The 25,506-nt window shown below is 40.1% G+C and overlaps 1 protein-coding gene across 2 annotated transcripts in view; it reads right to left on the bottom strand.

Annotated features, from left to right (window-relative positions):
- Positions 1-1,656: 1,656 nt before the first annotated feature.
- The window catches only part of DGKH (diacylglycerol kinase eta), a 363,187-nt gene continuing 339,337 nt past the window's right edge, over positions 1,657-25,506 (bottom strand). Inside the window, exons 29-30 of one of the 2 annotated variants that reach the window (XM_077483186.1) lie at positions 24,770-24,900; positions 1,657-6,180 (exon numbers count right to left, since the gene is read on the bottom strand). In XM_077483186.1, the coding sequence (XP_077339312.1) occupies positions 6,091-6,180; positions 24,770-24,900 (221 nt within the window). In that variant the 3' untranslated portion in view covers positions 1,657-6,090. The remainder of the gene's footprint in view (positions 6,181-24,769; positions 24,901-25,506) is intronic. The other variant, XM_077483187.1, reaches the window with a different exon arrangement.

The following is a 25,506-nucleotide window of genomic DNA, read 5'->3' as shown; positions in this document are numbered from 1 at the left end:
TGGCTGCAGATTTAAAAGGACAGGTCATTTTTAATAACATTCAATTACAATAGGACTTCGCAATTGTACACGCTATATTATTTGTTTGCTATTTTTTTCCCACATGAAAGTGCCATTACCCTTTAAGATTTGAACCCAAATGGTCGATATGACTTGTGTGAGACAACTGTTCCCTCAGGCTGTTAACTAATACGGCTTACTGTGGTTGTAAAGGAAAACTTTATAAAAAGAAAACCATAACCAGCTACTTCACAGAGGTTCGACCTGTCCAAGGCAAGTTGTATTCAACAGAGCTGACTGGGGTCAGCAGTTATCCATCAAGTAAAAAGTTTTTCTCCTGCATTTGGAAACTGCAATCTTAAAGAAAAATCTGCTAATTCTAACCTGTATTGATAGTTGAATATTTCTACAGAATGGAATGATGCCCTCAAAACTATTGAACATCTTATCTGTGTGTATGGTCTTATAGCTTTGGTTGAACTCTATCCCCAGCATGCCAGATTTTGCCTGCCTCTGAACTAAAGCTGGGTAAACACTGAATTCTTCTTTTCATTTAACCAGCAGGCTGATCAAAAAAAAAAAAAAAACTCACAGATCCCCACATTCACACAAGCAGGGGGATACAGGAATCTCCCTTGCTGTGGGATTGTATTTGGACGGAAAGGACTCCTCCCCTGGTGGTATACATTGATGAGAGCTGCAGCAGCTGATTGAATGCAGGTTTTCCAGCAGGACCATATGACAGAAGCTGATCGTTATATCAGCTTCTGTCATCAGACAAGGCTTCACACAAATCAAAATTCAGCTGGTTCCTGCCTTACCAGCCACATTTCGAACCATGTGTACCAAGCTTTAATATATCTTTATGACATCTACAGAATAAGAAAAATATTTTAAATTCAGACAGAAAGTAAAAGCATTTTTTTGCACCAGTTTGACTCAGGATAAGTTCACATTGTTTATATATATATATATTTATAAATCTGGAGCCTGTAACTTAATGCACCTGCAGTCAGCAGATTGCAGGTACAATGCCAGGATCCTGCAGACTCTAAGGTTACAGTCTACGGGCAGGCAGTTACTAAACTGCCGGAAGAACCAATGAAATATGAGGATGCTCGCCAGTGCCCTCGCAGTTCATGGAGAGCTAAAAACTATCGGTCGCAGTGGCCGACGGTACTTTTTTATTCATTCACAGAATACTGTGAATGAATGATTCGGCTCTGTGGGCAGAGCCCCACTTGGCTGCATGGTTTTTAAATTGTGACAGTGGGTGTGGGAAGAGGATCCCCCAACCGCTGTCATAGGCAAGGGGGTTCAAGGGGAGAGGAGGCAGGAGCTGGAACATGTTATTTGTTCCACCATAAATACGGGTGAAACATTTAACATGTTCCAAAGGTGAACGTAGCCTTTATTGCAATCAGATGAATAGTTAAGGTGACAGAATAACAGCATCATCAACTGTGCACTTTTACCATGTCTTCAAATAATAACCAGCATGAGGGAAAAAAATTCAAGATTGCACATAATTTACAACTTTTTTCAGAAAAACAATAACAGCAAATTTAACATCTGTGACACAATATTAATTTATAAACTCACATATCTAAAACATTGAAAATTAACCAAGTAAAAAAAAAAAAAAAATTACACAGCTTAAAAAAAAAAAAAATCTTTATATAGGATGATACAGTGCTTAACATAATATACAAATATGCAGATCAACTGCATAACAACAGTGAGATATTTATATTTCAAACAGATACAGTATTAAAGTAGTGCACTGGTAACCTCTTCTTTATAGTTGTGTGATAAATTACCCCACAAAAACTCTAAAATTTTATATAAATATTGCACCTCACACATTGTCCTGCTTTACCAGAAAACAGGGAGCTTTTATTATACAAAACTTGTCTGAAAGGGGATAGAATGCATTTGTAAAAGAATGTTATAAACTAGTTCACTTGGTCAAGAAAGAGCCTCTAGCGCCGATCATTATAAAAAGATTTTAAGCAGTAAAGACATTTATAATACAATGATAAAAAACAGAACTAGGTTTCAACGTAATTTTGTTTTTCTTGCGTGAACACAGGTGTAAAAATACTATAATAGAGAAAAAAAATAGGATTTTTTTTACGCACTGTAAATGAGACACTGAAGTTGATTTACTAAGGGAGTAGCGACTGTTTTCTTACCAAAGTGAAGGTTTACTGAGCTTTGTAAATCAGGCAAGGCTGTATTTAATTTGAATAACCAATTATGTACAGACATAAAAAAATAGATTTTTTTTCGCTTACACATGATTAAATCGTTGATGTGAACATGACTTCACCACATTTACTAGGGAAACAGTAAAGAGTCACTACTCTTTTAGTAAATTAACCCCGCTGCTTAGTTTAGCTAACAGTGGATACTACAGGAGACTTTATTACCAAAAGTTAAAGCACACAAATTCAAAAACAAAGTGTAATATACTAAGCTTACTAGTCCTTACATGTGGTAGCTTCACAAATTTTCACATTTTGAGTAATGTACAGAAAATAACTTGATCTGGAAATGGCAGGGTTTTTGTCACATCAGATGAGCTTAAAAGAAAGCACCAGTCTGTATGACAACCATGGCTTCCCACATAGATACAGTAAAGATATGAGTGTAGACACGAATGAACATGACGTGTGTTGTTTGCAGTATTAGCAGGGGAAAAAGTGAAAATTTGAAAAAATAAAACTAACGCCGCCACCACATCTTAGCACTAAAAGCTGTAATATTAAAATTTTTGTTTTTAAATACACTTTAAAAAGAGTCAGTTCACACAAAACTGGCATACCAGCTTTGTATGGATGAAGGTAGATAGAATCACCCAGCAATTTTTTAAAAGTAGAAGTCCACCCTAAAACTAAGATCTCCAAATCTACAGGCAATACAAGACTAACCTATCTAGCTCTGTAAAGAAGAAATCGTATACATATCTTTTTTGATGCCATTCCAGTCTAGACTCCAGTGGGAGAAGTGACGTCACACAGAGTTACTATGAGGCTTGTGTTGTTGGCTGCCTCCTCTGCACCTGACACCACAGTGAAGCCGCCGACAGCTCAGCATGGGACCGGGCCAGATCGGCTTAATAAAAAGTTATGTATAGTGATTTCTTCTTTACAGGGCTAAATAGGTTAGTCTTAGAGCATGAATGGCTGTAGATTTAGAGATTTTAGTGTTAGGGTGGACTTCTACTTTAAGTCTGCCAGTCATTGGAATTTCTGCTCCTTGAATCCCAACTCTCTTGTCATACCCAAGTTATTCCAGTGGGGTCTTTATTTTCCCTGTTGCACTGTTTTTAAACAGTACAGAGAATGTAAAAGAAGCATTAACAATCTACTTATTCCAGCAGAAAGAGTAAGGCAAAAGCCAGAGGAACAAATGGGAAATCATGAAGTAGAAACTAGTGGGTTATGTGATCAACCACTATTCAATACCTCCACCACAATAAAAAAAAAAAAAAAATAAAAAAAAAAAAAGTTGTTTTACGTGAACCAACCATTTCAATACTTTCTATTGTGTTGTTTCAACCAAGGTTTTACAGTTACAGTATATTAGGGTTTATGATAAGGTGACTAAAAATTCTGAATGCTCTCCTCTATATTCTACTGAAAGAAATTTGTGCATATTCACTACTAAGAACACCAACAAACCAGAAACCAGTGACATCATTGAGGTACTTCTTATACATGATGGCAGACCCCACATGGCTGCTTCTAAATTAATTTCCAGCTAGCACATCCTCAAATCAGTAAATACGTGTAACTATGAAAAAATACTGCAAGTTATGGCCACAAATTTACCTTTACTGAACAAAAAAGAAAGAGTTCATAATGAAAGTAATAGGGGATGTAGGATGCTGGTACTTTTCATGCTACATGTTTAAGTGGATGTCAAGGGCAGGGTCACATGAACTCTATTAAAGTGCTTTATCAGCTAAGAAATAATGTGTGAAAGCTTGGGGAAAGTATGTGGAGCTCTTACTATAAACACGCTCAAGACTATTTTCACTATAAGCCAGCCCATTGCTTTGATAAATCAATATAAATGTTTTAATTTAAGTAAAAAGACAAGCGATTTAAATGTTGTGATCGAAAGCATTTAGAACTACAAAAGAAAGCGGCACAAAACATTGCCATGTGTTATTATGAGGCCGATGGATGCCTTATGCCACAATAAATAACCAGGTTTTTAAACAGTGGTTTACTGGTGGCTGCAATATAATCATGTCACATTTAAAAGCTATAAGTATTTATTTTGCATTATATGGCAGTACTATGAACCATGCCATAGTATGTTAGCTTATATAATTTACGTAGTGTGTTAAAACTTTTACAATAAAAGCATCTACTTTAGCTGGGCGGACATTATGAATAACAGATAAAAAATACCAATGATATCAATTTACTGGTACTGGTGTACACAATTTATCAGCAGCTATAAGCAGCAGTCTGTAGTTGATATACCTCATCACTTGATTTGATCTAAAAGCAACTCTGCAAAAAGAATATGCAATTAAATGTTTTTGATTCAAAGATGATTAACTACATACATGTATTCCATTACAAAAAGGTTTATAAAGACACAAACTACCTTGCTCTAATAAAGAGTTCTTATTCTTAAGTATTATATGTTGATTAAGTGCAATACACTGAATCTACTAATAAGAACAAGCTCTTAAATTTCAGTGCTGGGTGTTGCAATGTACTACACTGCATCTCAATGTGCTGCAGTGCACATTGATGAATCAAGTGTCGTTTTATGACAGTTCAGTAAAGTTGGAGAAAAAAAAAAAGGTAAACCGTGTGATGTGTTATTTAAACGCATCAGCACCACGCCCTTTAATGTGGACACCAGTAGCCATGATATAAAGTGGCTGCTGGTGTGACCTTAAGAGTAAGAATTCTGACTGAATAAGGCAGAAGTGAACATAGCAGGAGTAAACAAGACACTTTAGCTGCCTAGATTGGGCTACAGAAAGAACAGTAAAGGAGGACTTTAGCCAGGCATCTTGGCCTAAAACAGTGAGGGCATTTGTGTATTTATGCTACTGGTGGCCAGACAGCAGCCATATCTATTCTATTGCTACCCGATTTCTTTGAGCTGAAGACTGCTGAAAAATGTCACTGAAATTTAATAACCTAAACAACATAAGGCAATGAAAAAAAAAAAAAATCAAGAGTCCCCAAGAAATTACAAGATAAATTTTGTGAGGTAACCATCATTGCAAAATGTAATTTTGATATACTATGTCTATCGGAGTTAATTACAAAACAATATTGATTAGCTATAATAAATATGTTGAACATACATAATGCACATCAGTTTCTGAAGATACATGGCACATGAGCTACATCTTCACAACCACAAATCCCCTGCCACAGAACATACTCATGCAAAAATATACAACACATAATACAAAAGTGCCTTCAGCCAAAAGACACATCAGTAGTAATAAATTAAAACTTAGTAAAATCAATATAAAAATTGTTCAAGTTTTTGTGTGTGTGTTTTTTTTTTGTCTTTGTATCTGATATGTCATGCAACTTAAATCCAACTTCAACAGGCACTCCATGCATGTTCATTTGCATTCACTTTAAATGTATAAAGTGTTTTTATTTTCAGTCATACTCCTTGGCCAATGAGGAAATGGTACCTGAGGCAGCATGAACCAAGACTACCAACTTAGGCTTGGCCCATTTTATGTTGGCCTGTGCTGTTATTTGGAAGTCTGGGCCTCATACAAGGAAGCTTGGTAACGTTAAACCATTGAAAGATAAGTTGTCACTCTTTATATATTGTACTTAATAGTGCCACAGCAATACAAGTGCCTTCATTCTCCAACCATCACTATCCTTTCTAAACAAGTAAGCAAGTCATGCAGATCTAAACTTCTCAAAACTTTGGCACCAAATTGCTAACACAATAGCCAAGTGCACAATGCTCCAAACTTTATCCTCTTGGTTTCCACATTTATATTGTAAACTAAAACCACATAGTGCCTCTAAATCAACTCGGTTCTCTGGTCAGGCCTTCTGCCATATATGGACACCGCCTTCAAATGTCAGATAAAGATGCATTTTTGCAGAGTTCCTTAATTCCCTGTAGAATTCGCTTCATATGACCCACTTTCATTATCCCCAGATCCTACAAAAGAAACAAAAAAACATTAATAGCAGCTATCAGTGAAAAATATCAAATAGTACATACAAAAAAAAAAAAATCTGGATTTTTCAGTAGGCACACAGAGAAAATCACTATAGCAAAACTGCCAAAACTATATTGTCAAAGATGGACATGTATTTTAGTTTTTCTCCCACCAATACATCTTGAAAAAGAAATTGATAATCTGAAGAAATAATGGCACTGCATAAAAATACATTAGCATACAATGTCTATGAAACGTTTGACAAATATATGTTGATGAAATGTCAGTCTCCACAAAGAGGTTACTATATAATGGATGCCCTATTAGGATGATATATAAAAGTATTAGAACAGAATTTTTTTTTTTCATGACAACATAGTATTGAAGAAAAGGCCAACTTTAAATTGACCATTAATTTCCTGTGTCAAACTGTATAAGAGTACCCATTATATCCTGCTAGTTCCAGAAATGTTATAAAAACGGTATGGCCAAAGACATTTATTTTTGCACTCCACTAACCCAGTTTCAACCAATAGTGGGCTAAAGGCAGCTGTCGGCTGACATCACAAAGCTGGTCCAAGGCCTGGAAGGATCTGAACTTTAAGGTTTGGATTAGCTCGGCCTCTCAGTGTGCTGCTGAGAGCATGAGCCAGCTGCCCCCCACCTACAGCCCGGCGCTCCAGTGAGCGCTGAAGGGCCAGAGCAGAGCAGTGATTGGCAGTCGCCACTTTCTGCTTCATGAACAACTGAGTTATCAGCAGTCATGTGATTTCTCAGTCCTTGGTCTCTGAGCTGGCAGAGGACAGCTGCAGCATTAGATTGATGCTGTAGCCTTATAGGGGAGGATGTACGTTTGTTATTTTGATTTCCCACACTTCTCCTTTAATGTAAGATTTTCATATTTTCTTACCTCCTTAACACCTAAAGGTAAAACAAATCTGAATGCAGTTTTGCGAACTTTTATAAGTGTTCGTAAAACTGTTCATATCATTGCAACCACTTGATGTATCTGGGTGAATTACAGTGCCTTGTATTCACCCCCTGGTGTTGTTTTCTTGTTTTATTGCATTACAACCTGGGATTCAAATTTATTCATTTTGGGCTGGGGATGGGGCTTTATATCATGTGATGTACACAACATGCCTATAACTTTGAAGGAGCGAAATATTTTTTTATTGTGACACAAACGATAAGACAAAAAAATAAATAAAAATTAATTGAAATCTTAAGTGCATAAGTAATCACCTTTGTTATGAAACCCCTAAGTAGGGTTTTTTACACCCATTAATTCAGATGATTACGTAAGGTTGCCTTCTACCCTGCTCTTTTGTGTGGATGCCCTAGAATAAGTAATGATACACAACTGCAGCAATAGCTGGTTGCAGAACTGGGCCTGCAAGTGTAAAGAGAGCTATTTAATCTATTTTATTCTAATTTTAGTGAGCGGCCACATCTTATTAAACTCCCTCCCTCAAAAAAGTTTTATACCTATTGTGGGGTCAGGTATTTATAAATTGAAATCATTTGCCCTCTCAAGCGTGTCTTCTCCAGAGAGAAGTTCAGTACTCGCAACCTTTGTGCATAACTAATATCCTCCAGACCCTTTTTTAGCTTGGCTCCCCTTCTTTGTACTCGCTCCATTTCCAGTACATCCTTCCTGAGGACTGGTGCCCAGAACAGGACAGCATACTCCAGATGCGGCCGGACCAGAGTCTTGTAGAGTGGGAGAATTATCGCTTTATCCCTGAAGATAATGCATGCCAATATTCTGTCTGCTTTGTTAGAAGCAGCTTGGCATTGGATGCCATAGCTGAGCCTACTAGGATCCCCAGGTTCTTTTCCATCCTACATTCCCCCAGAGGCGTACCCCTAGTGAGTAGATTGCATTCATAATTTTTGCCACCCAAATGCATTTAAAATTTTTCTACAATAAACCTCATTTTCCACGTAGTTGCCCAACCCATTAATTTGTTCAGATCTTCTTGCAAGGTTTCCACATCCTGCGGAGAAGTTATTGCCCTGCTTAGCTTAGTATCGTCTGCAAATACAGAGATTGAGCCATTTACCCCATCCTCCAAGTCGTTTATGAACAAATTAAACAGGATTGCTGCCAGCACAGAACCCTGGGGGACTCCACTTTCCACACCTGACCATTCTGAGTATTCCCTATTTATCATAACACTCTGACCTCGCCCTTGTAGCCAGTTTTCAATCCATGTACTCACCCCATGGTCCATGACAATGGACCTTACTTTGTACAGTAAACGTTTATGGGGAACTGCATCAAATGCTTTTGCAAAGTCCAGATACACCACGTCTATGGGCCTTCCTTTATCTAGATGGCAGCTCACCTCCACATAGAAGGCTAACAGAATGGTTTGGCAAGAATTATTTTTTCACAAATCCATGCTGATTACTGCTAATGATACCGTTTTTATTACTAAAATCTTGTATATACTTCCTTATCATCCCATCCAAGAGCTTGCACACTGTTGATGTTAGGCTAACTGGTCTAATTCCCAGGGATGTATTTTGACCCTTTTTTTAAATATTGGTGCTACATTGGCTTTTCTCCAATCAGCTGGTACCATTCCAGTCAGTAAAAATTAGGAACAATGAACTGGCAATTACTTGACTGAGTTCCCCAAGTACCCTTGAGTGCAAGCCATCTGGTCCCGGTAATTTATTAATGTTAAGTTTCCCAAGTCTATTTCTAATTCTGTTTTCTGTTAGCCATGAGGGAGATTACTGTGATGTGTCATGAGGACGAACACTGCAGTGTGGATTACTGAAGCCCCTCAATTCCCTTGTGATTTTTTTGCTCTCCTCCGCTGTGTCTATCGTGTTCTATCTTAGCCACCCTAATTGCACCCTTACATATCTTGTTGCATTCTTTGTAAAGTCTGAATGCTGATGATGATCCCTCAGCCTTGTATTTTTTTGAAGGCCTTCTCCTTTGCTTTTATATGCATTTTTACATTAGAGTTAAGTCATCCAAGACTTTTGTTCGCTCTTTTAAATTTATTTCCCGATGTGATGCACTGGCTAAAGCCCTCATTTAATATGCTCTTAAAGCAAACCCATCTCTCCTCTGTGTTCTTTGTTCCTAAGATTTTATCCCAATTTATATCTTCTAGCTTATATCTTATAGCAAGGCTTGTAGTTTAGTGTTGATTTGGCCACTGTTGCGGTTATCTCTGATGGATTGGTTTCATTTTTGAAGCCTTACAATGGCCTGTTCCACTTGCATGGACAGCTCCTTGCTGTAGGTTCACAGCAATAGATTCCAAATGAAAATACCACACTTAGAATCAACTTCAGATCTTTTACCTGCTTAAAGCGGTTGTATACCCGGTGATGTGTTTTTTTCCTACCTGCAAAGGAAACGGCATAATGAGCTAGTATGCACCACATACTAGCTCATTATGAAATACTTCCCTTAGAACGAAGCCCCGACATTTGGTCCGATCCACGCCGAGGGAGCTGACATGTTCCCTCTGCGTTTCTTCCGGGTATTGCAGCTCCGGTGCTGAGAGTGGCCGGAGCGCGATATCGTCACTCCTGCGCATGTGCGCGGCAGATTTCTTCCCAGCAGGGTCCGTCGTCTGCCAGGCTTTCAGCCGGGAATCCCCTGTGTGCATGCGCCGCTGCAGTCAGCGGTGCATTGCGAGGGGAATATCTCCTAAACCGTACAGGTTTAGGAGATTTTTTTTTTACCTACAGGTAAGCCTTATTATAGGCTTTCCTGTAGGTAAAAGTCCCAAAAAGGACTATACAACCACTTTATTGCTGAAGAAATAAAGAAGGCGTAGCCCACACCTGGCCATGAAACAGCTTTTGATTCAATTGTCCATTTACTTTTGGTCCCTTGAAAAAGGGGGATGGTTAATCTTAAGAGCTATAATTCCTAAACCCTTCCTCTGAATTGGATGTACATACCCTCAATTTAAACTTGAGGGTGCACACGTTCAGCCCATATCCATTATATAACTATAGCATTAATATGTTTAGGTAAATACCTGAAAAAAACTAAAATTGTGCCCGTGTCCAAATATATATGGACCTAACTGTACATGCCCTGTTAGGAATCATACTTGCCAACTTAATGTGAACTGCTAATTGTTCCCAACAATGCTCAATTTCTTAATGCCTAGTGCTGCTATATTATAAAAGCCTAGGAAGGGCAGCCTATTCCTTATTGAGCAATCTCTCTACCGCAACACTTTATTATACAGTATGAGCTGTGGTTGGGGAAGAGTAGAATCCTGTCAGTTGCTGCACAGTACTTGAATGCAAGGTTATTCAGACCCAATGCACACTGTTTCCAAAGGATGAGTGAAAGGGAAGCAGCAAGATAAGATGTCCTCTTATCAGTTTCCACCTAGTGATTTGACCATTAACACCTCCTGTCTTACAGTGCCTCCAGTCTGGAAAAAGGCGCATAGGGGCACCTTTGGACATAAGCATTGTTACTCTGGGGGAGGGGATAACAAATTGAAGCCAAATACCAGCTCACACTATATAAGCAGTCACAGGAACAGCTAGCTCTTTCCTGTTTGGATCACGGTTGTGCATAAACGCTGATCATTGTAAGCACCCCTGTCATCAGTGGTAAAATGTTTGTCTCATCCCTCTAACTGCTACATCTGCAAGATACCTTGTTCTCTTGAAAAACAACAGACTTCATTATAGTCCCTCTATATCTATATAGTTCCAAGGTGTCACTTAGCAATTAGCTGTCAAGGTAAATAGTTGACACCACTGCTTAGAAAACCAGAGTGCCTTACTCAAGTCAATCGTACAAAAGTTTAAAAAGCACTCAACCAAGCGTGGCTAGATTTTGTCTACACAATCAGTCTAATGTCAGTAGACAATTTTATGGTGCAGTTGAAATCAACAAAAGCCACATAGGAAAATGCAGTCTGTAGGCATCCTAAAAACTTCTGCTTTCAAAAGGCAAGCTTCTGCCTTTTAAATGTATCAGCAGTCCACAAAACAACTTAATTCTCTCCGGCAGTATGAACAGTGCACTAAAGCAAATCTCCAGGCAAACCCCTAAAACACACAACTAAAATACATATATGGGAATGGTTTTCCTTGTATTTACACTCCTGTCTATTTAGTTCTGAGATATTCCTAGCCCTGCTGTGTAGTAAAACTGGATGGATTACACCACTGTCCATATTACAAGATATAGAGTATAGAAAGAACCCCCAACCTGCTGACTGATGTGAAGGAGGTTATCTGTCTACTCACTCACTATGCTCTTTCCTCCTAACATGTTCCTTGTTGGAACATTTGGAAAAAGAAAATAAAAAATGACCTGTGCTTCTTCTACCTCTCTCAGTTCGAGTGTCGCTATAAAAAGGGTATCGCAAGAGGCTTACACCAAGCGGTTGCAAAGGCAGAGGCCTTTTACCTTACTGCATTCATGCAGTAAGGTAAAAAAAAAAAAAATGTTCTACACGCAGCTTCCCCCGCAGCCCACCCCCCACACAATGCATATCTGAGCCTGACATCAATTCCAGTGATGTCCATGAGAGCTGAGGCTCTTTCACTTCTCATTGGGTACAGCTGCTGTCAAAGCCAGTGACGAGGGAGCTAGGCAGGGCCAAGCCCCACTCTGTGTGTCTTATGGAGGGGCGTGACTAGGAGCCAGGAGTTACTTTAAACTCCAGTACATTTACATACTAGTTGCATTTAAAGAAATACAGTATGTATAATTGATTAATGGATACATAGCTGCATTACATTGTATATTTTACATCTCCTTGGAATTCAGCTTTAAAACTGGACATAGAAAAATACACCAGGAAGTAGGAATTAGGACCATAATAAAATTATCAACAATTGTACAGTATAGAGATTAGCCAAGTCAAAGTTGATTCTGTATTTCACAAAATGGAGAGCATCATCACTTAAGTGCGATACAATTTGTTTTTATGAGGCTTACTTAAAAACAAAACCATTAAAAGAACAATGATAATGTACAATAACTTACAGCAACCAACTTGATCCTAGTTTGCTGAACTCTTACCAGTGACAGGTGAACTGATTTAACAATTTAACAAGAGTTATTTCCATTTAATTTTTTTTCCTATTCAGCAAGCCCAATAGGACCCTTGTGATATTGGTGACACTGTAGCTCCCAGGTAATGATAGTTGCAGGCCAAGGGTTTGTAAGGATACTGCACCAAGCCTAAATTATGGTGTTGATCCTAAACTTTATTTGCAATTTCATGTACTGTACATCTAGTGTGTGCTCAAACAGTTCAGTGAAAGACTGTGCAAGAAATGAAGAAAAATAAAGCCCATGAATAACATTTTAGGAAGGGCTTTAAGTCATCAAACCCTGATGAAAACACAAACACGCCACGATAACAATGGTATGTGTAGAAGACAACACATGAAAAAGATGCATCATAGACATGCAAAACAAACTCTACACACACCACACAAATCAGAACAAAAATTACGCAAACCTTTTTATACATTTTCCATATATATGATCTGAAATTACACGCCATTTGGGGACATAGGTATAACAAAACATTATAAATTATGACTTTAGATCAGAGCTAAGTGCATACATTTTTGCTATAATATTTTGAGAGTGATCATGGCTTAAAAAGGAGATGAACAACACTGATCCAAACATATGTTTTAATAAGGAAACATACATGCAACTAAAAGTTTTTTTTAAATGTTTTGTGACAATATGATTCATCCTTTTTACAACCTACTAAGCACAATGCTGCTCTCTTTATCCACTAAGAGATAAGAATGGTAGCTATGTATAGCTTTAAATAATTAGTAACTGCGTGTGTTCCTTTTTAGAAATGTTATATTTATGAAACATTTAGGTTACGTTCACACTAGGAAAAATGCAGGGTTTTACTGTACAAGCTAGTGCAGTGCTTGCTCCACATTGCTTGTTTTTTTTTGTTTTGTTTTATGAAGTGTCACAGAATTCATTCTTGCCACTGCACAGAATCACAGTGTGTGGTGACATGTTGTGCCATTGAGTACAGTGCAGACAAATACAGGCATTTTTCCACACTGCATTGCACCACACCATAATCCCATCACATCAGCGTTCCAGTCTGAAAAGGGCACAAACAAAAACAATTTTTCTGAGTCCCAGCTGTGATCTGTGTTTATCCAGTGCAAAACATGCTGATCATCACACAGTGTCAAAGAGCCTCTGTAAAGAAACATTGCTTTAGCTTTTGAACCCAATCATTTTTCATATTTTAGCATATTAAAACAGAACTAATGTCTGAAGACTACGCCTTTCCATTACAGCGATGCAACTGTTAAATCAGTCACTGACATCTTCTCCCTGGGCTTCTAGTCTCTTGATTGGCCAGTGGAGAGGACTTGAGTCCTACACATGCATGGGAGCCATTCACCCTCCTAGCAAAATGTTAGGAACATATGTGGAGCTGCTCAGCATATATTCAAGAGCTGACCGGAAGCATGCAAGTAAGTTTGTCTTACTGCAGAGGAGACGCAGCATATCTCTTCTGTAATAAAAAGCTGCTTACCCACTTCAACACCACAAATAGCAGCTATGTTTACCAACATGTAGTAAAAAATTCAATTTTTTTTTCATAGCCACTGAAACATTTTTTTAGTTCTCTGAAGGACACAGCTTGTCAAGGAATCCTAAACACAAATCTGCTATTGGCAGCTCAATTATTAAAGCGGAGTTCCACTCAAAAAAATGGAACTTCCGCTTTAAGAGAAGGTGACCCCCTGACATGCCACATATGGCATGTCATTTTTTTGGAGGGGCGGAAACCCTCTTTTTAGGAGGGTTCCAGCTCTTACTTTCTCCCGGGGCACTGCGGCGCCGGTAGGAGGCTCACCTCTCCCCGCTCCCTCTCGGCAATCATTTGGGACACGTCAGAGGCACACAGTGACAATGCCTGTGCCGCAGAGAGGAGAGGGAGATGAGCAGGGCTTAGTTCGCACGCACTGCTGGACCCTGGGACAGGTAAGTGTCCAATTACTAAAAGTCGGCAGCTGCAGTATTTGTAGTTGCTGACTTTACTTTTTTTTTTTTTTTTTTTTATTGGAACTCCGCTTTGATTCACAAAGCAGGGTGGGTCCTTCAAAGAACACAGAGGGAATTTTACAGAGATTACAAACACAAAAAAATCCAATTTTCTCTTTCAGTCATTTAAGGACAAAGCCCAGCAAGGAATCTACCCCAAAAGAAAGGCAGGAAGGAAAGACCAGCAATACTTTGCAGCCAAAACATGCATCTGAAGGTGTAGCAACATCCACCTTGTAGAACTTGGTGAAACTAAGGAAAGACGTCTAGGCAGCTGCCTTACAGGTGCCTGATGATAAAAAATCCAGTACGCACTAATCACCCTAGTGCAGGCATATGCAATTAGTGGACCTCCAGCTGTTGCAAAACTACAAGTCCCATCATGCCTCTGCCTCTGGTTGTAATGCTTGTGCCTGTCAGAGTCTTGCTATGCATCATGGGACTTGTAGTTCTGTAACAACTGGAGGTCCACTAATTGCATATCCCTGCCCTAGTGGAATGCACTGTAACAGGATAGACCCTTAATGGCATAGAACCAATAACTGCCTAATCTATTTTGAAATAATAGCTGAAGAAGCTACAAATTCTTTATGCTGACCCTAGGAGACCACAAAGTCTGTCTTGCAACAGGTAGCTCACAGATACACTGACACAGCCCAAACCACATCTAGAGAATGAAGCGCAATTAATCTCCTTAGGGTGTGACAGTTGCAGACAAAGTGACAGGAGGACAAGGTTCTCATTCAGATGAAAGGTGCACATTGTTCTTCCTAAAAAGGATGGTTGCTGGTGAAGAACCAGCTTATTTTCATGCAAGACCAAATACTAGGATTTAAACCACAAGGCCACCAGCTCAGACACCTTCCTGTTAATTTGAGACACCAAGAGGTCCACATCCAGGGTTTCTCCACCACTGACAGATCTGGTGGAAGACATATGGATGCAAGTTCCATGTGCCCTGGACCAGACGTGACAGCTGAGGTAGTGTGCCTGGAAGTTTTCCACTTTGGGGATATAAACCACAGAATGCTGTGACATTTTCTGACGATTGCTGGTGTACCTCCTGACCACCGTCCAAAGAAGAAAAGAAAGAACTTGCCACTTAGCAGTCACGAAGACTGGTGCCACCACAGGAGGGGGGACTTGACCAACGTAAATCGTTCCAGCAATGAAGGGGATGTGTCCAATTTGGTCAGGATTTCCTTCCGCAGAACCTGAGTGTAAAACTGCGCATATGGGATAACCTCAAAGGGTAGAGCCTATGGAGCCAAAACTTGCACACAGTGTACCATTTGCAGGAAAGCAAAAACGAAGCCTAAGCCTGGAAGTTTGTTTGTTTGGTAGGAGAAACCAGTCCAGGATTAGACCCTAGATGCAAGGTCGGAATCAGATACGATTTTCTGAAATTGATGTTCAGCTGAACCCCTCCAGATTGTGAACTGTAACAGCCAGAATGTTCATCAGGGAATAGCAAAAGTATGCCTGGAGGAGAACGTTCATGTAACCCAAAACAGAGATCTCTCACTGTCTCAGTAATGCTAGGTCTGGAGACAGTACCTTGGTAAATACCTGAGGTCAGATCAAAGGAAAGTGCAACAAATGGGTAGTGATCATGCCCTATCGTGCAATGCCGAAAAAACTGATGCCCAGCACACATGGTTATGTGCAGGTATGCATCCTTGATGTCTATGGATGTCAGGAAGTCCTCCTGAAGGATAGAAGCCAGCTCAGGGAATGGATTTTAGATGGAATTTTTGGACCTTCACAAAAGGTTGTGAGCCTTAAGGTCCAGGATTGTCTGAACACCATACTTTTTCCGGCCCGTACACACATTGCAATAAAACCCCTAAACCTTTCAGAAGCAGGGGCAGGAGTGGTCACCCCTTGAGGGAGGAAGCCCTCAAATGCCAGATAAATGTTATGGAGCAAAGACAGTGAAAGATTGAGATTGGAGACCGTCTGGTAAAAAAGAAAAACTATTTTGTAGCACGACATGATCTGCTCACGATTCCAGTTGAATTCCAAGGGTGGCTTTGAGATCCGCTTAGAGCCCTTGTCTGAGGCGACTGAAACAAGAAAGAGGTGCAGTTAAGAAGGTCCTTGCTTACACTGTGGCGGGGCTGTGGTGCACTCTCCTCCTCTAGTGGAGTGCGGGTAGTAGCAGCTCCGGTTTTGCTCCCCAAGCTTTCTCAACCGTGTGGTCTCCTCTTCTGCCAAAGCCCTAGGCATCCAATAGAATCACCCGATGCTGTTGCCAATCGGAACAGGTTTGACGACCTGTCTCCTGATTGGTGGGGAGAACTTTAGTGTGAAAATAGCAAAACATCGTCACACAACTGGATAGGCTCGGAGCGAAATCAGGTGCGTAAAAAACAAAACAAAACACAAACAAACCACACCCCGCATTGGAATCCATTGCCGGGTGCTCTGATATGTAGATCAGGGGGCTGGACGCATGGATAGGCTAGGCAGAACCTCTATGGACGGGCCGCCACTGGCAGGAACTTGACCACAACCCCCCAAAAAACCCTCCCCAGGGGTGTGCCATGTAAAGAGTTCCGGTGTGCGCTTGGCACATAGTACAGGGTTTAGGGATGTGCTGCATGCAGAGGCTGGGCTGTGCTATGTACATATTGCCGAGTTCCTGGGTTCGCTGAGTTCAGGCTTTTTCAACAGCTCCCCCTTCACTTCACCCATATCCCCCTCCCCCCCTTAAAAGCTCCCCCATCTTGCTGTATTAAGCTGAACACAGTCGGCTTTAGTACCTCTCCGTACATTGGTCGGTAACTCCTCTCTCACTTGCAGGGAGACCATCTAGTGAGGGTCAGCATCCGCAATGCACCCGGGCACTTGCATCTCCCTTGTTTCCATCTGGCACTCAGTGGGAGCTGCTGAGGAGACCAGATCTGTGGGAGCCGTTGGGAGACAAGCTATCCCTGGTAAACACAGAAGCCGAACTTCTGTGTTTACCAGTGATAGTGGTGAGCAGGAAGGAGAGGGCCTGAGCCAGAGGTGGTGAAACCAAGTTCCAGGTGAAAAAAAGTCCTGCTTGTTGATTAAAGAAGCCCTGAAGCAATTGCTTATTCTGTAAAACTTGGGACACCAATGTCATGGCAACAGTATACATAGAGCTTGCAACAGAATCCAACTTTCTGTCAGCTGGGTCCTTGAAAGGAGTCGATTTCTCCACCAGAATCACAGTTGCTTTGTTCCTTGTCAAAACTGGCTGGTTCAGGACTGGGGGATAAGACCACTTCTTTCACTGTACACCGATTTGGCACCACAAAAGGCCATTTTTGGACATTTCCATAATCTAAATACAAATGTATCAAAATAGGCAGAATAAAGAAAGCTTTGCTGGCTTATGGGCAGCAAAAGGAACAGCTGACAGTCATGGGGCCCTTGGGGGATATTCAATTTTTAAAGGCTACCACACCGAAGAGATTAGACACTGATGCTTTTTTTTCTGTGCTACAAGAGTAGAGGAGTCGTCCTCAATACCTGAGCAGGACCCATAACCTCCACAGCTTTAACCTCTTCCGGGATTAATGGCTTTGATTCTTCAAAGATGGCTGCAGGAGAGAGGCTCCTCCAAAGATGGAGGATTTCCAAATGGGCACCAGAGTTAATCAGCCACCACCATCCCCAAATGAGTTTGGCAATCAGACCTGGGTGAACCAACTTACCAACCAGAAACTAGGGCAGGCTAGGAAACACCATTAAACCTCAGGGGAGGTGGCGTCCAAAGTAGGACTGATCAACCGTAGGACCGCACAGGTAAAACAGGTAGATATTGAGGAGGTATCTGAAGCCCACCACACATCCACTAGGGATGGGGGGGGACTTCCAATCCTAGTAGACAGTAGGTACTTGCCTATGCCAGAACAGTCTGCCTCCAACAAAATGGTGTCCTACTTCTGGTGCCGCTTTAGGCCCCTAAAGTCAAGATTCCTTGTCGCATGTGTCCTTCAATGAACATATACTATTAATATATATTATACAGTGCCTTGCAAAAGTTTTCGGCCCCCTTGAACTTTTCAACCTTTTGCCACATTTCAGGCTTCAAACATAAAGATATACATTTTTTATTTTTTGGGAAGAATCACCAACAAGTGGGACACAATTGTGAAGAGGAACGAAATCTATTGGATTTTTGAAACTTTTTTAACTAATAAAAAAATGAAAAGTGGGGTGTGCAAAATTATTCGGCCCCCTTGCGTTAATACTTTGTAGAGCCACCTTTTGCTGCGATTACAGCTGCAAGTCGCTTGGGGTATGTCTCTATCAGTTTTGCACATCGAGAGACTGAAATTCTTGCCCATTCTTCCTTGCAAAACAGCTCGAGCTCAGTGAGGTTGGATGGAGAGCGTTTGTGAACAGCAGTTTTCAGCTCTTTCCACAGATTCTCGATTGGATTCAGGTCTGGACTTTGACTTGGCCATTCTAACACCTGGATACGTTTATTTGTGAACTATTCCTTTGTAGATTTTGCTGTATGTTTGGGATCATTGTCTTGTTGGAAGATAAATCTCCATCCCAGTTTCAGGTCTTTTGCAGACTCCAACAGGTTTTCATCCAGAATGGTCCTGTATTTGGCTGCATCCATCTTCCCCTCAATTTTAACCATCTTCCCTGTCCCTGCTGAAGAAAAGCAGGCCCAAACCATGATGCTGCCACCACCATGTTTGACAGTGGGGATGGTGTGTTGAGGGTGATGAGCTGTGTTGCTTTTGCGCCAAACATATCGTTTCGCATTGTGGGCAAAAAGTTCGATTTTGGTTTCATCTGACCAGAGCACCTTCTTCCACATGTTTGGTGTGTCTCCCAGGTGGCTTGTGGCAAACTTTAGACAAGACTTTTTATGGATATCTTTGAGAAATGGCTTTCTTCTTGCCACTCTTACATAAAGGCCAGATTTGTGCAGTGTACGACTGATTGTTGTCCTATGGACAGACTCTCCCACCTCAGCTGTAGTTCTCTGCAGTTCACCCAGAGTGATCATGGGCCTCTTGGCTGCATCTCTGATCAGTCTTCTCCTTGTCTGAGCTGAAAGTTTAGAGGGACGGCCAGGTCTTGGTAGATTTGCAGTGGTCTGATACTCCTTCCATTTCAAAATGATCGCTTGCACAGTGCTCCTTGGGATGTTTAAAGCTTGGGAAATCTTTTTGTATCCAAATCCGGCTTTAAACTTCTCCACAACAGTATTACGGACCTGTCTGGTGTGTTCCTTGGTCTTCATGATGCTCTCTGCGCTTTCAACAGAACCCTGAGACTATCACAGAGCAGGTGCATTTATACAGAGACTTGATTACACACAGGTGGATTCTATTTATCACCATCAGTCATTTAGGACAACATTGGATCATTTAGAGATCCTCGCTGAACTTCTGGAGTGAGTTTGCTTCACTGAAAGTAAAGGGGCCGAATAATTTTGCACGTACCACTTTTCAGTTTTTTATTTGCTAAAAAAAGTTTAAAATATCCAGTAGATTTCGTTCCACTTCACAATTTTGTCCCACTTGTTGGTGATTCTTCACAAAAAATTAAAATTTTATATCTTTATGTTTGAAGCCTGAAATGTGGCAAAAGGTTGAAAAGCTCAAGGGGGCCGAATACTTTCGCAAGGCACTGTATATCCTATATAATACAGTCAATCCTTTATATGTACTTTGACCACTTATTAAAAAAAAAAAGTAGCAGCCCACTGTGCTCCTAATTCCATATTTAAAGTAAATCAAATTATGATAATTTTGTGAGGTCAAGCTACCAAAGAGCACTGGTGATAAAAAACTAAAGCAAATAAATTTAACCTAAAGTTTATATGCACATGACTAGGCAATGTAAAGCCAAATGGTTTGTCCTCTCATTAGTATAGTTAACTGTATGAAGAAAGCTTTTCTTAAAAAATGTACTGCTCTAAAAATTCTCTACACCACAATATATTCCCACAGCTTGTTTCAAAGAAATTACAGGCAAGGCATTCTATTTTCCAGATTCCATAATAACCTGAGTATGCACAACAAAGTGCAGTTTTATATTAAAGTGGAGCTTCACTCTGACTCAGCATGGGACTATTTTAATCCTTATGCTGCATTAGTAAACAAATAGGAAGGTATATTTTTACTTTTTTTAATTTTTGTTATATTTCTTTAGTTACTTCCTGATTTCCAGGCCTAGGCAAATTACATCATACCTCCCACAGCAGTCTTCAGGAGAGGAGGTGGGGTGTACTCAGCTAAGCACACCCTCCTGCTTGCATATGCCTGAGCTAAGGGCAGATGGATCCCATCAAGTAAACACTACATGAATCATCTGCCCTTACTCAAGATGGCCACAGACAAAAATGCTTGGTGGGTATTCTTAAAAAGTGATTTCTCAGCAAAATAAAGCATGGAGAACTAGATGGAGGGGCAAGTTTGCTTTGAATATTAAAAAAGAAATAAACAGTGTTCTTGATTTGTGGTGCTCAGTTGCAGTGTATTTCCGCTTTTAAGTGGTTGTAAATCCACTTTGAAAAAAACGAACATCTGCAAGACAAAGGCATAATGAGCTAGTATGCATAGCATACTAGCTCATTATGTAATACTCACCCGAGATCGAAGCCATCGATTCAGTGCCCGTCCACAGCACCGGCCGGCGACATTTCTCCCCGCAGTTACTTGCGATGACATCACTCCCGCGCAATGTCACACTCACTGAAGCAAACGGCATGCACGTGCCATTACTTCAGTTCGCATGTGCCCATGATGTCTGCACATGCAGATACAGGGGATATCTCCTAAACCGTGCAGGTTTAGGAGATATCCAGGGTAGCTACAGATAAGCCTTATTATAGGCTTACTTGTAGCAAAAAATGGATCGTAAGGATTTACACTAAGTTCTAACTACAGAGGTCTAGCTGACCATGAATCCCATAAAAATAGCTTTTGATGCATTTATCAGATGCATTTATGATGACTGTTTGCTGGAGGTTAAAAAAGTTTTGATAACTATTACTTCAGGTTTGTCTGTGCAGACAAATATACAAAAAATTCATCAAAATTCAATATGATCAACATCATGACAGTAACACAAAACAGTATATGGCTCTCAAAAGGGGTTTAACAGGACTAAAAAAAATTATCCGCTTTTACAAGATTTTTTTAACAGAGCAAAAGGAGGACATAACTTGCTGCAAGCAAGCAAAAATATCTCAACAAAGTGCTGCATGTGCAAAATAGCTGCCAAAATATATGCACTAAAAAAAGCAGGGCAGGATGCACAAAACATGCAAAGTCTAGCAACAGCATGTGCAAAATATAGCAGTACTAGCATATCATATAAACAATGCTATGGGATTAAAAACAACACCATCAGACAGGCTTACAGACCAAACTTAAGAAGAAAGTCGTTAACATTTTGCTTTGGGTGAACTTTGAAAAAAGAGACAGCAGAAAATTAATGTCTGAATTTTTTTTTTTTTTTTTTAACACTGTGAAAGGGGGAGAGAATCCTGTGACTGAGACTCTCCCCCATTTACTGATTGTGTTCCAACCTGTGTAACCAATGAAAGAACTTTCCTCAATGAAGGAGGGAGGGGAGGTCTGTTCCTTTTGGTGCATCTGCAATGCTGTTCTGCCTGAAGCGGTAAACCATTACAGTGTCAGAAGTTTAGAGACAGGAAGAAGACAGGCATACCTGCAGTGTTGATTTCTCCTTGATCCAGCCACATGCACAACATGGCACACACTATTAGTGGTAAGTGATGTGACTAAAGCTGTAGGGATTTATTTATTTTTTGAGCTAACTTCAGCTTTAATTGTATAGTCATGCTCATTTTCTTAGCTAACACTATTACTGCTGTATTTTTGCAAATGCACCATTTTCTTTTGCTACTGGCAGTCTCTGAAAATTGTGCACACTTGCTCTGCTTACTTTGCACATAAAACGTTAGCAGTTATTTTATTATACACATGCAGCACTTTATTAACCTCCTTTGGCAAATCTTTCTCTTGCTCTGTTTATCATCTTAAAATCTTTATATTTATAATCATGGGTTAAAACCCTTATGTCATCCATATATTTTACTAGCATCTATGATTATGCAGAGATATTATAAATACTCTTTGTATATAGTGTACTTTTAATAAATTAAGCTGCATTTCTAGCATACCTCAACTTTAAGATTGTTGCTGGTCTGAAAATACCACGATAATCTTTGTCTGTAATAATATTTTACAGTGTCTGATGTGGCAGAAATTAGCTACACCAGGCCAATGATATCAAATACTTTGGATATCCTTGTGCAAGTCTTCAAACCCATTTAAAATAAATCTGTACTGAGGTCATTACGAAAGTTGCCATCACTTAAGTCTCCTTCTGAAAATTATAGTTGCCTGGCAAAGATTGCAGATTCAGAGGTTACAATACTTTGAGTTAATGAACATCAACAAATCTGAAGATCACAGTTCTAACTCCACTAATTCCAATCTGGATGCTTGTTGCAGTTTAGTGTCTTATATACACACACAGTTTTTTCATGCCAACTACTCTTTGATCTGGCTCTTTCTAAAGGCTCTGTTCACACTTGAGTGATTCAAATTGCAGACAGAATCTCTGCGATTCTAAGTCGTGGCAAATCGGGGGACGCTTGTGCGATGCCATTACTTCTAAATGGCACACAAATCAAGGCGAGCAAAAAGGAGCAGGAGCTTCTTTTGAACGCCAGCATCGTGCATTTTAGCTCGATTAATTGCATCAAAATTGCACCACGATTGAGGTGCCATTAAGTAGTAAGGGCTCTCTGATTCCTACTGTATTACATTTTATTGTAATTGTATGGTCTACCCTCATGTTGTAAAGCATTGTGTAAACTGTGGGCGCTATATAAATCCTGTATAATGATAATAATAATGCTTTAACTTGTGATGCGCAGGGGTAGCCCATTCATTTAAAAGGGCTACCTAAAGCATAAATAAGAATATGCCAAAATATGTGTGTAACATGTTCCAAAGGTGAACTTATGTTCACTTCTTATGTAATTCAGCGCATCACAACACACAGTAGCACTAGAGTGTGTAGTGGTGTCCTGTAATGCACATGCACTGAAAAAATGAATTGCAAAGCCATTAAGAATGAATGGCACCAATGTGCATTTTGGTTTGTTACTGCAGCACAACAATGTGAACTGTGGCTCAATCTCTTAAGATTTATTTGTAAAAGTAAACAAAAACTGAAAAAGATTGCTTTCAATTCAGTTGTTCCACACAGAAAAGTTTGTAAGCCTTCTGATCGGACTTATTTTTGAATAAACCCCAAAATCAATTAAAAGCAATCAAAATGGTTGTAAAACGATTCGTAGTTCCTGAATTCAATTGGAATAGCAAGGAAACTAGAATTTCTAAATGAAAGTTAGCAATGGCAGCCTCCATATTTCTATCATTATAGGCGTCTTTTCCTTTAGGCTGTCATAACCAACAAGGGAAGAAAGGAGCTTAAAAGGGGTTGTAAACCCTCGTATTTTTTCACCTTAATGCACCCTTTGCATTAAGGTAAAAAGACACCTGGCAGTCACCGGCCACCCAGCCACACGCCCCCCCCCCCCCGTTTTACTTACCTGAGCCCCTTCAGCGCTGTCCCTCTCTCCACTGCGTCCCAGCTCTTGATTGGATAGATTGATAGCAGCGCAGCTATTGGCACCCACTGCTGTCAATCAATTCCAATTATGCGGGCGCCAGGGCCAAGTCTGGCATTCAAGACTGCGGACGCAAAAGCTGGACTCAGGAGCGTGCCCGCAAGGTAACCCCCTCGGTAGAGTGCTTCTCCTAGAGGGTCATGTGATGTGGGGAGGAGCGACAAGAGCCACCGGGGGACCCCAGAAGAGGATGTTCAGGGCCACTCTGTGCAAAACGAGCTGCACAGTGGAGGCAAGTATGATATGTTTGTTATTTTTTAAAAATAACTCAACGATCCTTTACAATCACTTTAAGCAGATCATGAGCTGTTTGACTTGAACTGCTATACAGCATGCAAGCAGAACATATGAGGTTGTAAAGGGGATGAGAATGGCGACACTATACAATAAGCATGCATGGCTTCCACACAAGAGATGCAAATGGTGAACACAATGGTAAAAATCAAAACCACAAAAATGGTTCCCATGGAACACTAATAAGAAAATGTTACGCAATTCATAAATGAAAACATTAAAGTTTTTATTTGCAACCTTCAACACTGATCCCATTGTATATGTGATACCGTTTTTACAAAGGACATCCTTGGTGTTTGTTAAGCCATCTGGTAGATATAAAAATATTTAGAACCAATCATGTTAAAGGGTCGTGTTCCTACAAGTGCTGCTGATGGTGTAGGCTGCAATGGCAGTGTCACATAGAGGGAGAGTGCAGGCCACAGAACAGTGCAGATTAATTTACACAGAATTTTTAATTGAAGCCAAGCTACAAGCACATAACAAGAAAGGGGACAGGAAAAAGGTTTAATTCCCACAAGGAAACTTTTAAAGAGCGGAAAAAGTAGTACAAAGAAAATACCTTAAGATCCCGCCTTTCCAGATGTACTAGCTCTGAACCACGGATGTCATGACGGATGAAGATTTCTTTGTACTCTCCCAAACTCAGCAGATCCAGCCAAGCTGCCACTTCATCTGTGCCCCACTTCTGAACTACCAAAGTTAAGAGCAAAACCCCCTTAATTTGTACATGCACAAATGCATAACAAGCATAGGTTAGGTTAGGTTAGGCCAAAGAAAGTGGAAAACAGAAATGCAGTGCTAGCAAAGGGAAAAGAGAAAAGGTATCAACTTAACAAGTCTAATGGTTTGATTTCTTGTGCATGCAGGTTAAAATCAACAATTCAAACAAATGGCTGTACAAGGACTGGGTTCATTGCTTTGCAGCCGTGCTTTCAGCTCCAACCCCCACCCAAGTTTACCATCCTTAGAATACTAGGAATTTGTTCTAAGGGTTAGGATCAGTGATGTACGGTATAGAGCTAGTGTAAGAATCAACAGTGCTGTAAAAACGTTCATTTAGATGGGTCTTTGGTAGACATTTAAAGACCATTTTAATATTAAACAAAAGTTATCATGATATTAAACATACACACACAGACATTTGACACTATTACAGGTATGAGTAGAGAGAAAGCCTTTAACTGCAGTTTTCTGTGGAACTAAGTTCATTTAAGAGTCATGCAACTACCTCACTTCTTAGGCTGCCCCTTTCAAAATGCAAAGCAGACTAAATAGATCATGTGGCCTATAAAAAGT

Source organism: Lithobates pipiens, unplaced genomic scaffold (genome assembly GCF_037356315.1).
Source record: "Lithobates pipiens isolate NorthernLeopardFrog02 unplaced genomic scaffold, aLitPip1_a1.2 Scaffold_16, whole genome shotgun sequence".
Classification (NCBI taxonomy): domain Eukaryota; kingdom Metazoa; phylum Chordata; class Amphibia; order Anura; family Ranidae; genus Lithobates; species Lithobates pipiens.
This window is presented reverse-complemented; position numbering and strand designations above follow the sequence as displayed.